This window comes from Lathyrus oleraceus, chromosome 3 (genome assembly GCF_024323335.1).
Source record: "Lathyrus oleraceus cultivar Zhongwan6 chromosome 3, CAAS_Psat_ZW6_1.0, whole genome shotgun sequence".
In the NCBI taxonomy this organism is placed as follows: Eukaryota; Viridiplantae; Streptophyta; class Magnoliopsida; order Fabales; family Fabaceae; genus Lathyrus; species Lathyrus oleraceus.
In genome coordinates, this window is record NC_066581.1 from 275034388 (window position 1) to 275049377 (window position 14990).

Here is a 14990-nt window from a genome sequence, read left to right on the forward strand (position 1 = left end):
TATATATATATATCATTTAATTTATTTTTTAATTAAATTAATTATAATATTTTTGCAAACTAATCAATTAATTAAAATCAATATCACACATTCAAATTCTAAGACTTCTGCCCTTGTACATTAAGGCATTTTCAAAATCAAATATTTTTCTGCCCTGAATGCCTTAAGAACTTTCAATAATCTAAAAACAATCAAACAAACAAACATTTTCAGGAAGAACTACGGTACTCTGATCTTTCATTTAATATGGGGGTACGTAGACATAGAGTCGTAGCACTCTAGCGAGTACAATAACAAAAAAAAACTTTTATGTATTCTCCCGTATTAATAAAATTGTCTTCTCCAATAACAACATTTTCTTTGAAAATAAATACCTTAAGTAAATACTCCCTCCATTTTTTATTATAAATCGTTTTTTATTTTTCACATGTATTAAGAAATATAATAATTGTGGTATAAAAATTAAAATTATGAAGAGTTTTATAAAATCGTCTTTCATTTATAATATTGAAAAAGCGAATTGACATAATTGAAAAGAGAGAATGATAAATATTTAAGGATATAATAGAAAAAATATCATTAATCATTCGTTGAAATTATAAAACAATTTATATTATGATACAAAATATTTTTTAAAATCGACTTATAATAAAAAAAATGAGGTATTAATAAATAGCAAAAATGAAACACATTAACCCTAGAGTTATAGGAGCATCTCATTGAATATAATTGAGTTTATGAAAACATTAAAGTTTGTTTCACCTGAATTTAGGGTAGTGGCATAAAAGTAATTAAGGCGAAGTATAGAGGCAATGAAATAGCTTAGATTTCTATAAGTAAGCTGAATTCTGTAACTTAGCAGTGACAGAGCAAAAATAGCTTATTCCGCAAATGGCGGAAAATGCTTCAACTGAACTCAAGATGTTTGTGTTATTCTCTTTGTTGCTAATACAAGTTTCCCTTTCAGAAATCATTTTTGAAGAACGATTCGAAGGTATTTTAATTTGTTCTATGTTGTTTTTGTGCTGAATTTTTTGTTACAACTGTTAAAATCAGTGAAAAGTTAGTTAAGTTTGGTTAGTTACTAATTACAGTTAGTTAGTTAGTTAGTCAAATAGATGAAAGTTATCAGTTACATGTTTAATTTGTTCTATGCTTTAGTTTCTAGTTGATGATGATTATAAGAATGTATTATTTATTTTTAAATATTTGTGAAAGAAATGTTGAAAATTAAAAATGATGATGTAGTTGATGGTGAAATTATATTAACTAAGAATAAGTAAAAAAGACAAATAGTACTAAGCAAGGTAGCATAACAAACAAAAAAGTGCTTATGGTGTTAAGTTCAGCTTATATAGTTTGTGGCATTTTTTTTCGGTTTCATTCATTTGATTATATGATATGTTTTTAATGTGTTGGATTTTGAAAAGATGGATGGCAAAGTCGGTGGGTAAAATCAGACTGGAAAAGAAGCGAAGGCAAAGCCGGTTCGTTTAAGCACACGGCTGGGAAATGGGCTGGAGATCCCGATGATAAAGGTACTTGTTGATTCGGTATAATTGTAGCTTATAAGTCAAGGTTTTTGAATCTCTGCAACCGCGGCCGAGACCGCAATTTAAAACTTTAAATGATACGGAATTTGGTTGCTCTTGTAATGTTTAGTCATATTTTTTGTGTGATTTTGTTGCAGGTATCCAAACATCGAATGATGCAAAACACTTTGCCATCTCTGCAAAGATACCGGAATTCACCAACAAGAACCGAACACTGGTTTTTCAGTACTCTATAAAATTTGAACAAGAGATTGAGTGCGGTGGAGGCTACATGAAACTCCTCTCTGGATTTGTTAATCAAAAGAAGTTCGGTGGGGATACGCCTTATAGGTGTGTTTCTTAAACCATTTTCTTCACTTTGTTTTTTATTCTTGAATTATATAATGGAAAGAAATTGTTATTTTCGACAAAAATGAATTTTACGCTGACAAATTCTCTATAGCGTAATGTTTGGACCAGATTTATGCGGCACAGACACGAAGAAGCTCCATGTCATAGTCTCTTACCAAGGTCAAAATTACCCGATAAAGAAGGACCTGCAATGTGAAACGGACAAGTTAACTCATTTCTACACATTCATCCTTAGGCCAGATGCTACATACAGTGTCCTGGTTGATAATAGAGAGCGTGATTCCGGTAGCATGTATACAGATTGGGATATTCTTCCTCCTCGCAAAATCAAAGATGTCAAGGCAAAAAAGGTTTCATTCTGATTTGTTGAGCTGCATTTTCTTTTAGAAATAACTTGTATTTTGAATTAAAACCTTTCCCTACTCGCAGCCTGCAGACTGGGACGACAGAGAATATATTGAAGACCCTAATTCGGTCAAACCGGAGGTATTCCAAAGTTCTAATATTTCCATTAAGTGCAAGAGGATCGTAGCTTTAGTCCATTTGTATGGAAAACTCATTTATTCATTCATTTGCATTGCAGGGATATGATTCAATCCCAGCAGAAATTCCTGACCCGAAGGCTAAGGAGGTTAGTTGAGTGGAAAAGAAGATCTAAGAATGCCTCTCTACCGATAAATTTTCTGATATGATGTCCTCGAAATAGAAAGATATATGAGGATTTTTTATATAAAAAGACTTACACATTTTATTCCTCTTAATTAGCCTGATAGTTGGGATGAAGATGAAGATGGAATATGGAAACGGCCTAAGATACCAAATCCGGCATACAAAGGACCATGGAAACGAAAGGTTTGTTAATCAAGTTACAGGGGAACTATAAGGCTGCAAGAATTAGTTTTTTTTTTTATATATTATATCAGTTTCGTTTCATCGACTATCATCTCTTACTTTCAACCTCTATGATGACAGAAAATCAAGAATCCTAACTACAAAGGGAAATGGAAAACTCCATGGTTAGATAATCCAGGTATTTTCAAGTTTATATCCAATTCTTTGTCATAATTTAGTGTACATTTCATACTTTCGTGCATATTAGTAAATGCTTAAATGTTGATTCTCCGTGTCTCAGAGTTTGAAGATGACCCCGATCTTTACGTGCTTAAGCCTATCAAGTATGTCGGCATTGAAGTTTGGCAGGTATACATTTCCAAATTCAGTAATGTCTTGTATGTTATGCTACGGATCTTTCTTTCCGTCTAGAATGTGTAGAGCCATTAGACTGAATTGGATGGTCATGATTAATAAAACTAAGGCATATATTGTGGTTCAGGTTAAAGGTGGTTCGGTATTTGACAACATTTTGATTTGTGATGATCCTGATTATGCAAAACAAGTTGTTGATGAAGTGTTTGCCAACAGAGAGGTGAGTTTTTTTGCTTTGACTTGCGTCTGATTTAGCTCAATATGGTACCTGTGTTTTATATTAAACAACTAATATTTTGATAGAGTTGATCTATAGTCGGAAATTTAGGCGTAATTAGCCAAATTTCTTTAACAAACATTGTTTGTCAATCTTTTGTGCCAAGTTGCTGTTTTAACAATTTTGTGGCATCTCAGATTGAAAAGGAGGGTTTTGAGGAAGCAGAGAAAATAAGGAAAGCCCAAGAGGAGGAGGTACGTGAACATACACTGTTTCATTCCATTAACTTTCTTGACTCACCTTGTTTTGTTTACAGAATCTAACTCTCTATTGTTTATACAGGAGGCTGAAAGAGCAAGAGAAGAAGGTGAAAGGCGGAGAAAAGATAGAGGTTATGATCGACACCGAAACAGACATAGAGACAGATATAGAAAGGTTTGAATCCTACTTGCATTCGTTCAAAAATTTATTCTTTTTTTTCATGGAAGAAGTCATACTCTAGTAGATACTAGATAACAAATTTATTTGGCAAAAACAGTTGAAATAGGCTGTTATTGTCTCTGTGTTGGAACAACGACAATTTTTTCTTACACGTGTTTTCCCTCCCATGTGCAGCATCGCCGTGATTACATGGATGATTATCATGTAAGTCGTGATTTCTTCATTGACTTATTCTTTTTAATGATTGATATTGATATATAATTTTTGACATCTTTATATTTGTACTGAGATATACTTTCTTTCAATGTGCAGGATGAACTCTGATTGTATGAAGCATCCTTCTTTCTTATCCGTTATCTGGACGGATCCGAATGCCTTGCATATTGCCAAAAAATGCTTTTCTAAAGTATTAAGCAGAAGAAGAGGAAGAACGAAGCTTAGTTTGAGTATTGTTATGAATCATGTTTACCTTGACATTGATTGTATGTTCTATCTGGTGTCAATTTATTTGAAACCTAATAATGATATGAAGTTGGTTCGAAGCATTGTTGTAAAGGCTATTGTAACGTGAAAGAGTTTATTTTTTAGGATTATTTTCGTCTCATATTAAATATTTATAAATACTGACTGATCGATGCCAAAGATCTGCACACAACTCAAGATCTAGATTTTAACAAGCTAATAGCAACGTTAGAATCTAGATGCAGTTTCACTCTTCTACACACAAACCTACAAACTTTGAGATACTGCAAATTCAAGCAGCATTGGAATCTCTTATCAGACCCATACAACCAGACACACTACCACCCTTCACAACACTGTCTACATTCACAGCTTAATCCAACCCATCTTTGGTGGCCACCAATGAAGGTCCGCCACAACAGTATTCATCTTATTGAAATTCTGACCACTTAGAAGTTAGAACCTTTAATTGCAAACCACCGTAGAAACCTGTTGCCACTTCATAAGATAATGAAAATTCTCCGCTAGCATCTATCCATTGAGATTAATCGCAGACAAAGAAAAGGTTGTGCTATGATATGTTCACTGCATTTAGCTATTTCCCATTGCAAGAAGACAACCATTCACATCTGTAAGTTCAAGAAAGGATGCGGGATAGCAGCAATTTTGTTGACAAAAACAAGCCGACACTTCTACTCCTTAAGGACAAAAGGAAAAAGCATATCACTTTGAGTTTTGTTACAGTTTGCATCAAAATATGTGTAGTTGACATGGGTCGAAATTGACATGATCAACTTCACAAAAATGAAAAATAATTTAACTATCAAAAGTATTGAGTTTAAACTATTAATAAACATGACAAAACCTATAAACTTCATACCATTCAAAAACTATTTAATATTTCTTCGCATCATATAACATAACCACAGAATCATCACAAAAACCAGAGGATACCGGACTGGATTTTCGTGTTAAAATTTAAAATTAATTACTCAATCTAACTGGAAAATTTTATCCCTGCTGTTTCAATGTTCCCCAATACAGAACTGATACCTGTAACTAAATTATTTTAAAATGTTACATAAAAGGAAAATCTAAAATTTCATTCATGATCAGTGTCCCTAAATAATGTTTTCTTAGGTAGATGAAACCAAAATTATCATCTTCTACGCACACCAGAATTTGTTCCCCTCTGTACTGCAGTTCCTGGCTGTGGTGGTGCCCCAGCTTGACCACCAGCCTGTTCCTCAGGCATATTCGCTGCTTGGGTAATGGCGTTCATTACAATGAGTCCGAGAGGGATCAAATACATCCACTGATATCAAGAAAGGTTCCATTTAGAATAATTAGTATCTATACATAGTTTAATTGAACTAAATAAAATAAAAGTTGGCTTAAAGATCAAACAGCAGCATGTATATACTCACGTATTTAGCCCAAAAGGATCTTTCTATTGGCTGTACAATTTCACCTTCTATCCCCTCTCCACCAAATACCTCTTCTGTAAATATTGGTGTCCTGAGCATATAATATTTTGTTAAGAAAATACAGAGTATGTAACACAAGTAAAAACTTATCATAAAGATGAAACAATGATTATCAATATCTTACAATACATGCAGGTCATAATTCGATTCGATAAAAAATTAAACTCAACCAATATGAATTTCTTGTGTGTATCTACTTTAGACATGAATCTCATCTTAAATCTCAACTCATTGAGATATATCCTTGTTCAGTAAGATGAATCTCAATTCATTCAAAAGAATCATTACCTAAACTTAGTGCAGTCAGCCACTTAATTTTGTCAACTTTGTCCTAAATGATTGTAAGATTAAAATAGTTTGTGAATCCTGGCTATTTCCATCCCCTATGAAAACCAGAACAAGGCATCACACCAAATAACCCAATTTTTTTAAATTTGAGCTAAACGAGCTTTAATCCTGAGATATAGATCTTCCTCTATGCCAAATGGATTGGTTGTTGAGTTGACTGCATAAGCACTAAAGTGAACACTAAGTGAAATAATGGTTGATTAGAAAACATATAAAATTTGTCAAGCCTGCCATCTAGCCAGTTATGTATCAGACTGGAAAATAAATTATGCTGCCTAAACTTCAAAATGAAAATGATTGTGCATAATAATGAAAGCTAGACAAGGCCCTTTATTCACTGGCAATTTCATCCAATCAGGCTTTATATAAACCATAATAAATATGTGAAAAGCCAGCACTACGCAGACTTGAATTCAGAGTTGTTAATAGCGGTGGTTAGCGGCGCGATCCCGGGAAGTTATCCCGGAGCGGTACCCCTCCACCACCGTAAAGCAGTGCGCATCTCAGATTGAGATCACGGCCACGTAGCCTGAGTTAGCGGGTCGCAGGAGCGGTTTGCTTCCCGGCCGGAGCGGGTTTAACCCGTTTTGACCCATTTTGTTTTTTTGGTGAGAAAATGACTATTACCCCCCAAAAAATAGGTTATATTGAAATATATCGCAACCCAAGTTCTTTCTCTTCTCACTCACCGATTCTTCTTCTCACTGCGACAGTCTTTGCCCTAACTCTTCTTACTGCGCCTGCCATTCATCCTTCGTCGTACTCGGATTTTGCCCAGCAGGTTAGTTTTCTTCTTATTTTTTTCACTTCTGTTCTTCTTCTATATTCTTTTTTTGTTGTTCTGTTTTTTTTTTCAAATTACATTTTAAAATATAAATGTATTACAACTGTTTTTTCTTCTTTTTTTTTAATTCTTAGATTCTTCTGTATTCTTCTTATGTTCTTCTTCTATTTTTTTTTTAATTACATTTTAATTATGCACCTTCTTCTTCTGTTCTGTCTGTTTTGTTTTGAAGACTTTTTTTTCTGTTCTTTTTATTAGACAATGACAGCATTAGACAATGGCGTTTTAATTACATTTCTTACTTCTGTTCTTTTAAAATTACATTTTTCTGTTCTTTTGAAATTACATTTTAATTACATTTCTTACTTTTTTTTTCTTCTTTATTAGACAATGGCAACATCTTTTGCACCATCCCAAAATTCTGCATCTGTTGCTTCTTGTGGCCAAATCTTCAAACCAACCGGTAGTAATGTTGACGTAGTATGACAATATAACCATTGGAAGGATATAAATAACAAGAAAAAGGTGACATGTGATTTCTGTGGTCTTACATATAGTGGAGGAATAAGTAGAGCAAGAAGACATCAACTAGGTTGGTGGGAGAGATGGGAGAGATGGGAGAGATGGGAGAAGATGGTGAACCTATTTAAGAAGACTTGGTACATGAAAATGATGATTTAACTTGGTCTCAAGTTGCCGATGCAAGTGGGGTTAATGAACCTTTAATCTACACTAGGAGGTCAAGGCAACTTGAAGTTGCAAGTACATCTAGGGCAAGAATAGCACAACAAGTGGTGGTAGAAGATGTTGAAGAAGATGAAGAATTGGAAAATGATGAAGATGAAGAATTGGAAAATGATGAAGATGAAGAATTGGAGGAATATTTTGAGGAATGAGGCCTCTTTGATGATGAGCTATGATTTCTATGTTTGTTTGAATTTTCATATAATAGTACTAAGTTTAAATTTTAAGATGTGATGTTTTGAATTTGATTAAGAGTTTTTCTATAATGTTTTGAATCTTGATTCTTTGACATTTGATTTTATAAATCTTTTATGAGTAAATCTTTTATGAGTGTTGTGTTTTTTTTGTTTAGTTTTACATTAAGTATATGTCATATGATTTCTAGATTATTATATAATTATTTGTACAAAAAGCTATCCCGCTATCCGCTATCCCATTTTTAGAGTCGGCCGCTCCGCTCTGCTATCCGGGATTAATAACTCTGCTTGAATTTTCAATTTGACGAAGAGAGAAAATAGTGTTTAAAATTTTCTGTGTTTTCTATAGGAGAATAGTATTCAAAATTTTAGAAAGTTATCCATAACCAATTGCTCCCGAAGCAACCTTGCAAGGAACACTTCGTATGATGTCTGTCTTCTGTTATTATTTATTTATTAAGTAAAAAATAGTTACAAAAGACAGAAAATGTCAACCATAGTACATACCTTGGTGCCTGTTCAGTGTTCTTCAAAAGCGTGTGTGACTTGAAAGACCACTTTGCAGGCTAACATCCAGGAAAAAAAAACATGTCTGAAATTAGCCTTCACAATATAAAAATCAGGCTTTACAACATCTTTTAAGTTTGCACAAGTTAAGAACTATACTCAGTTACTCTTAAGAACGTGGACAAGTTGTCGCATGATAATTAAACCAACCAGAACATGTATATTGAATACTCAGGTAGACCAAGTTTATAGAAGGGTTCATTGCACAAAAAATTTACTCTTTAAAACAAAGCATGAATTGGATCCAGTAATATATGTTAACAAGGTAACTCTTCTTCAGTCTAAACTTCCACCCCACCTGCCAGTTTCGGATCTAATCACATCATCTCTCAAGGAATTGAAGGTCGTAAAACAACCCTTCATAATGCTGACATACTGCAAACATTCTAGAAGCTTCAAACAAATGACTGTATGTATGGATGAAGCAAATATAACTTTGGATAACTTTTGTATTTATATCAATTTTGAAGGTTATGGAAAGATAGTAATATCAAATATCACCTTGTGCAAACAAGAAAGACATTAAGAAGATGAGAACATAGATGACACCCAAATATGTCGAAAAGTTTTGAAGTTGAGCCTTATTCAATTAACAATACAAGAAATGAGTGCAGCTGCCCAAAGAAAATATAACTTACAAGCTTCAGTTGCCGGGGATAAGGGCAAGCCCCAGGAGCACCATAATTGACAGCCAAGATGTTAACACCTTCCTGAAACAGACAAAAGGAAAGACAGAGATTCGGTAAGATTAAAAAAAGAACTCAAGCCGTGGAATCAACCTCTTGCAAATGCAAGGTAAGACTGTACAGTAGATCCGTAATGGGATTTTCTTGCCTAGACTTGGTAAGGCAAGAGCTTTTTACATTATTGAGTTGCCATTTTATGAAAAGGCAAGAGCTTTATAGTACCAAGTTGCCATTTTATGAAAAGGCAAGAGCTTTATAGTACCAAGTTGCCATTTTATGAAAAGGCAAAATGCTAACAATTTTTGCATAATCACTTGTAACTTACAGTTTATGGTTTAGTTATTGTCGGATCCGGTTTATTGTTTTAGTTACTGTCGGAGCGAGCTAATAATTTTAAATTTCTTTGAAAAAAAATTTAGTTAGAATTGAAAAATTGCAAGCATTAAACACAAAGCAGAGCATTTTTAAGTTTCAGATGTCTCAAATGGTAAACTTATAGTATTGAGTTGCCATTTTATGAAAAGGCAAGAGCTTCATAGTACCAAGTTGCCATTTTATGAAAAGGCAAAATGCTAACAATTTTTGCATAATCACTTGTAACTTACAGTTTATGGTTTAGCTATTGTCGGAGCCGGTTTATAGTTTTAGTTACTGTCGGAGCGGGCTAATAATTTTAAATTTCTTTGAAATTTTTTTTAGTTAGAATTGAAAAAGTACGAGCATTAAACACAAAGCAGGGCATTTTTAAGTTTCAGATGTCTCAAATGGCATGTGGTCTATACTCGTTGAATAGTTAAATATGTTATTCCTTGGGATGTAAACTTATGGTGTACTACTAAGGCCCTCATCAACGAGACTCGTGAAAAACTATTAGATTATTAAAACCCATTTTATTTACCTTTTTTTCAAAATAAACTGTAACTAAAAAAAAACTACAGCTATTGAATAGTTGAAAATAAACCTAGTTGTGGTCCAAGATTTCCATTTTTTCTTTAATATAAAATTTGAGGGGAAAACCCATTATGTGTAAAAAGGGCACTTGTGTTGGTCAAGGGGTGAGTACTTCTATATGCACACAGCTTGGCTAAACAACATTATTGATTAAAAGACGTTTCGTAAGGTAGCAAAAGCAGCTGTTGGTGAATCAAAAGGGTTCGGAAATGAGGGAAAAACATATATACAAGCTTTCGAACAGCAGGACGAATAAAGAATGAAGATAGAAAAGTCTGGACCACTGGGAAAAACATTGAGAATGGATCAAGGAGCTACTTCTACTAGTTATTCACTGAAAGGTATGCAAGATGAACAAACTAGGAGAGTTTAAACCACTGAAGAGGCTGGTAAAAACTATGTTTTTATTGCTGATTCAATAAATTAAGGTAAATGAAGCACTAAAACAAGATTGAAAACAGTAAAGATAGTTTGAAGAGAACATCAAGAGAAGCCGTTATGAAATACCCTACTCAATGGATTTGTCCTGCTAAAATGGATTTTGGTTGAGCTCAACAGATTATCTGATTTTATCCATGTATTTTTTGTTGTTGCCGTTAAATAAACACAAACACAGCTGTGTAATGCACATCAATTATGAATTATCCCATACAAAACCAGCTACAATTTGCAACTACTTTTACCCATTTCCATCAAACTGTTGAGACTTAAGACTGGTTTTCCAATGACACAAGAGAATATATGACAAGCCCTATCATGTATCAAAATTTTAACTGAGTGGAGAAGAAGTTATTTTTGCAGATATAAGAGCATAAATACATCATAAAAAGCATATTTCATTATATACAAATGTAAATTACCGTGTTTATTACAAAGTGTTCCTCCAAACCATCCCCTGTAAGACATCTCTGGATTCAGAAAAGTAGAACAGTCAGTTCTAATTGGAGACAGCAGTGTAAACAATAACCACAACACCAAATAAAAGAGCCGCAACTATAAAATTAGTGGCCAAAGCAGTAACACCATTACAAGGATTCAAGCTACGGCAATACATAAATAGAAAGATAGCCAAGAAAAAATAAAAGAGAAGAAACTGATTATTGATATCATTCAGTATCATAAGATGAGTACAGAACAAACCAACAGATGAATAATCAATTTGAGTGAGAAAAAAATAACTTAAAACATTTTGATTCATACACATACTACGAATTGGACAAGAACTGGATTCAAATTAACACTTACAGCTTTCACTGAAGAAACAATATATTCCCTGCCTGGAGGGTTTAAAACATTGGATGGCAGTCTAATCCTATAGAAATCATCTCCTTTCAACAGCTCCTGTAATGATAAAACAGTGTCAAATCTAAGTGCTAACAACTCAAACACATTAACAAACTACAAAACAGTTCCAAGGGAAACAGATAATAGTTACTTGAAATTTATTCTTCTCATCATCAGTGAAAGAATCTCGCGAAAACCGCAGCTTCGTCAGTGTCTGCCATTGATCAAAATTGATTTTCAGTACAACAGCATATAATTTTATTAATTCAATCGAACACAGCACAATAAGTTGAAGTAGAAGTAGATTCTAAATCGATTACTTGCAGGATTGACATAGAAGTAGATTCAAAATCAATTAACGATTTGTTATACTAGGTTTGAAAACTATCAACGATGAATAAAGGTTGAGGAAGATGAAGGAACCTGTGCACCGTGACTCCATGTTTTGAGACGAGCGGAGAAGTTACCGGCTTCGTAGAAATCAGAATCTCCGAAAGCGTGTTCAAGTGTGAACTGGATCTTGGAATCGGAAGCGGAGTCTGGAATCCTCTTGCGAGTGGGGATAGTGGTGGTGGTGGTGGTGGCGGTGTTAGGGGATGGACGGGATTGAGGGCGTCCACCTTCGAGACCGAATTCTTCGTCGTCGAGGAGAAGCTCGTCGGATTGGAAAGCTGGTGAGAGAGAGATGAAGCAGGTAAGAAATAAAGTAACCGCCAGAATCAAGCGGAGTACAGTCATTATTGTCTCAGCGCGGCGGAGCAACCGAGTCTGCTTTCTCAGTAATTATGTTTACTTTGTTTTTATTGGACTTGCTCACGCTTGGATCGGGATCCAGGAGTGCTCCTCCGGCACAATTATATTCCCTAGCATCCTATTTTTTTTCTTAGTAATAGGTTTTATTTAGTACACTAATTTGTTATTAAGATTGATATTAGGATTTTTTACCAATATACCCCACATTTTCAATTAATTTCCCAAAATAACCCAGGTTTCAAAAAATTTCCCAATCTACCCCAGTTTTAGAGGGAGGCGCCAATTGGATTGGCGCCCCCTTTTAAAAATTACAAGGAGGCGCCAATTGGATTGGCTAGGGCACCTGCCCTAGCCAATCCAATTGGCGCCTGTGTGTATTTTTTAAGAGGGGGCGCCAATCCAATTGGCGACTCCCTTAAAAAAGCCTCAAATGAAAAATCCTTCAACATGAAAGTTGTAGATCTTTTCATGACAATGAATTTGGATATAAATTTTGCATCATTTGGATTTTTTATGAGAAAGTTATGGGCAGTTGAAGTTGGACTTCTGAGTTTTTCAACTGTAATCTGACCTATAATGTCTTGCATTATTTCATGTGTTTCTTTTAGAGTTATGAAATTTTGTCCAACATAACATTTGAAGTAGACATATTAAATTTTCCAATGCACTTGGTCCCACCTCAAAATAATTAAAAATGAGTGAGGTAGGTCCTTGCGAACTTGACCCAAAATTAGGGTTTCAACTGTAATCTGACCTATAATGTCTTGCATTATTTCATGTGTTTCTTTTAGAGTTATGAAATTTTGTCCAACATAACATTTGAAGTAGACATCTTAAATTTTCTAATGCACTTGGTCCCACCTCAAAATAATTAAAAATGAGTGAGTTAGGTCCCTGCGAAGTTGACCTAAAATTAGGGTTTCTGTCAAAATGATCTATAATGTTTTGAAATGAATGATGAGCTTCCAAGTTTCAAATGGATTTTTGATGAACATGAAAGTTGCTCATATGGCGACTGTTGTTAAAACTTGAATGGAGGCGCCAGTTGGATTGGCTAGGGTAGGTGCCCTAGGCTAGGGTAGGTTCCCTAGCCAATCCAACTGGCGCCCATGTGTATGTTTTAAAAGGAGGCGCCAACTCAATTGGCGAGTCCCTCATAAAATGCCTTTTTTGTCTTATAAATAGATGCGTTGTGTGACCTATTGTTCCACAACTCATATAATCATTTGCCTATCATGTTTGGTGTTCGTCGCCGATACGGTAAGGTGATTTATGCGAGAGACAAACCTCAATTGCTGATGCTGTTTTGGAACATCACCACGTTAGATCAACTGAAGAGGGAGCTGGTTCGATGGTTATACGGGAAAATACCAGAAGGGGAAAAAATCAGAAGTATTGAGAGACTTGACAGTATCTTTGGTTGGGTGCGAATGAAGACTGATAAGGATGCTAGGGAAATGATGTTTGGTCGAGACGACATTAATTTGATTGTTGTAATCAGTTAGAATTATTTATGTTTTCAGATGTTTTGTACTGATGTTGGTTATGAAACTCGTTGTAACAAGAACTTAATGATATATATTGATTGATTGTTACAGAAATACAATGTTTTAAAAAGCATAAGAGCAAGATAAAATGTTACAAAAAGCTTAAGGTCTAGATAAAATGTTACAAAAATCTTAAGATCTAGATGATGCTCCTTGATTGGGACAGTTATTTTTGTTGTGTCCTGGTTGTCGACAGATACTACATAATCTTATCATTTTATCTGTGGAATCCATCTCTGTTCTGATACGTGTGCTGTTTGGCCTTCCTTTCTTCTTTCTACGCATCTCTTCGTTGTGCCAAACAATGTCTCCTTCATATGGAGGCCAGTAATCCTCCATTGGTAGTACTGAAAAGCTTTGACTATATACGTTCATGATGGTGTTTGCCTTGTACACATCAGATAAATGGGTGTAAGCGTCTTGACGAGTATAAGCGCATGCTGCAATGACATGGGAGCAAGGTATGCGGAAGGCCTGAAATTTTCCACAATCGCACCAACTTCTGTGTAGTTTAACCGCGTAGGCTAAGTTTGGTCTCCAGTCGCTGTTGCCCATTGTTTCCTGGACGCTGAAATTTTGTCTTTGACGGTCAAACACTGTTACAGCGTGTGTTGTAGCTCTGATGCTCTCCTCTTTCATGACCTTCATGCAACACTCACTGAATACTTGTCCAGACATTAACACTGCACTCCATCTTTCACCTCTGGTTGCGAACATAGAAGCCAACCTATAATAGGTTGATCTTACCAAGGCGGTTATCGGCAGGTTTCGAATTCCTTTGAAAACCCCGTTCATGCATTCCACAATGTTTGTTGTCATGTGGCCCCATCGACGACCACCGTCAAATGCTCTTGTCCACTGCTCAACTGGGATGTTATTTATCCATCTCCCCGCGTCTTCATTAGACAGACGAATCTCATCACGATAATATTGAAAAGACGGTTGAGTTAAAGCATACCCAGCATTCACCACCTTCTTGCGAAGATTCTTATCTTTTATAGCACGCATGAAGTTTTGTGCAATGTGTCTGATACAGTAGACATGTGTAGAAGGAGGATCATGCCATCCGTTGTCATGGTTGTTGTAGGCACTTTCGATGGCAGCATGTCTATCAGAAATCAAACATAGATTGGCTTGTGGAGCGACATGCGTTCTGAGATGTCGAAGAAAGAAACCCCATCCACCAGCCGTTTCACCTTCAACAAGAGCAAAGGCAATGGGAAATACATTGTTGTTACCGTCTTGTGCAACTGCCATGAGCAACGTACCCTTATATTTTCCGTATAGCCAAGTACCATCAATTTGTAGGAGAGGTTTGCAGAAAGCGAAACCTCTGATGCACGGGTCAAATGCCCAAAAGAGACGGTGAAATATTCTATTACCTGTAGCACAGGTTCCGTCTGGCATCATTG

The 14990-nt window shown here is 35.2% G+C and overlaps 2 protein-coding genes across 2 annotated transcripts; one reads left to right on the forward strand and one right to left on the reverse strand.

Annotated features, from left to right (window-relative positions):
* The first annotated feature begins 790 nt into the window (after positions 1–790).
* LOC127126952 (calreticulin-3) lies at positions 791–4361 on the forward strand. The gene is made up of 14 exons (XM_051056020.1): positions 791–994; positions 1431–1538; positions 1691–1883; positions 1996–2254; positions 2334–2390; positions 2488–2535; positions 2670–2756; positions 2877–2934; positions 3037–3104; positions 3238–3330; positions 3525–3581; positions 3670–3762; positions 3943–3972; positions 4081–4361. The coding sequence occupies exons 1-14, from the start codon at positions 892–894 to the stop codon at positions 4090–4092; spliced, it is 1266 nt and encodes a 421-aa protein (XP_050911977.1). The 5' UTR covers positions 791–891; the 3' UTR covers positions 4093–4361.
* A 725-nt stretch (positions 4362–5086) lies between these two features.
* Positions 5087–12157, reverse strand: LOC127126953 (uncharacterized). Its single transcript, XM_051056021.1, has 8 exons — positions 11702–12157; positions 11430–11492; positions 11240–11335; positions 10855–10902; positions 8996–9067; positions 8298–8356; positions 5658–5748; positions 5087–5545 (listed from the first exon to the last, which is right to left on the reverse strand). The coding sequence occupies exons 1-8, from the start codon at positions 12014–12016 to the stop codon at positions 5390–5392; spliced, it is 900 nt and encodes a 299-aa protein (XP_050911978.1). The 5' UTR covers positions 12017–12157; the 3' UTR covers positions 5087–5389.
* Positions 12158–14990: the final 2833 nt, after the last annotated feature.

What these genes read in the sequence shown, in the direction of transcription:
- LOC127126952 (XM_051056020.1), top strand. Translation starts at nt 892, where the DNA reads ATGGCGGAAAATGCTTCAACTGAACTCAAGATGTTTGTGTTATTCTCT. An exon ending in GGTGGGGATACGCCTTATAG is followed by an intron (nt 1,884 to 1,995) that starts GTGTGTTTCTTA and finishes AATTCTCTATAG; the next exon opens with CGTAATGTTTGGACCAGATT. An exon ending in CTAATTCGGTCAAACCGGAG is followed by an intron (nt 2,391 to 2,487) that starts GTATTCCAAAGT and finishes TTTGCATTGCAG; the next exon opens with GGATATGATTCAATCCCAGC.
- LOC127126953 (XM_051056021.1), bottom strand. Translation starts at nt 12,016, where the DNA reads ATGACTGTACTCCGCTTGATTCTGGCGGTTACTTTATTTCTTACCTGC. An exon ending in TTGTTTCTTCAGTGAAAGCT is followed by an intron (nt 10,903 to 11,239) that starts GTAAGTGTTAAT and finishes TTCTGAATCCAG; the next exon opens with AGATGTCTTACAGGGGATGG. An exon ending in AACACTGAACAGGCACCAAG is followed by an intron (nt 5,749 to 8,297) that starts GTATGTACTATG and finishes TTATATGCTCAG; the next exon opens with GACACCAATATTTACAGAAG.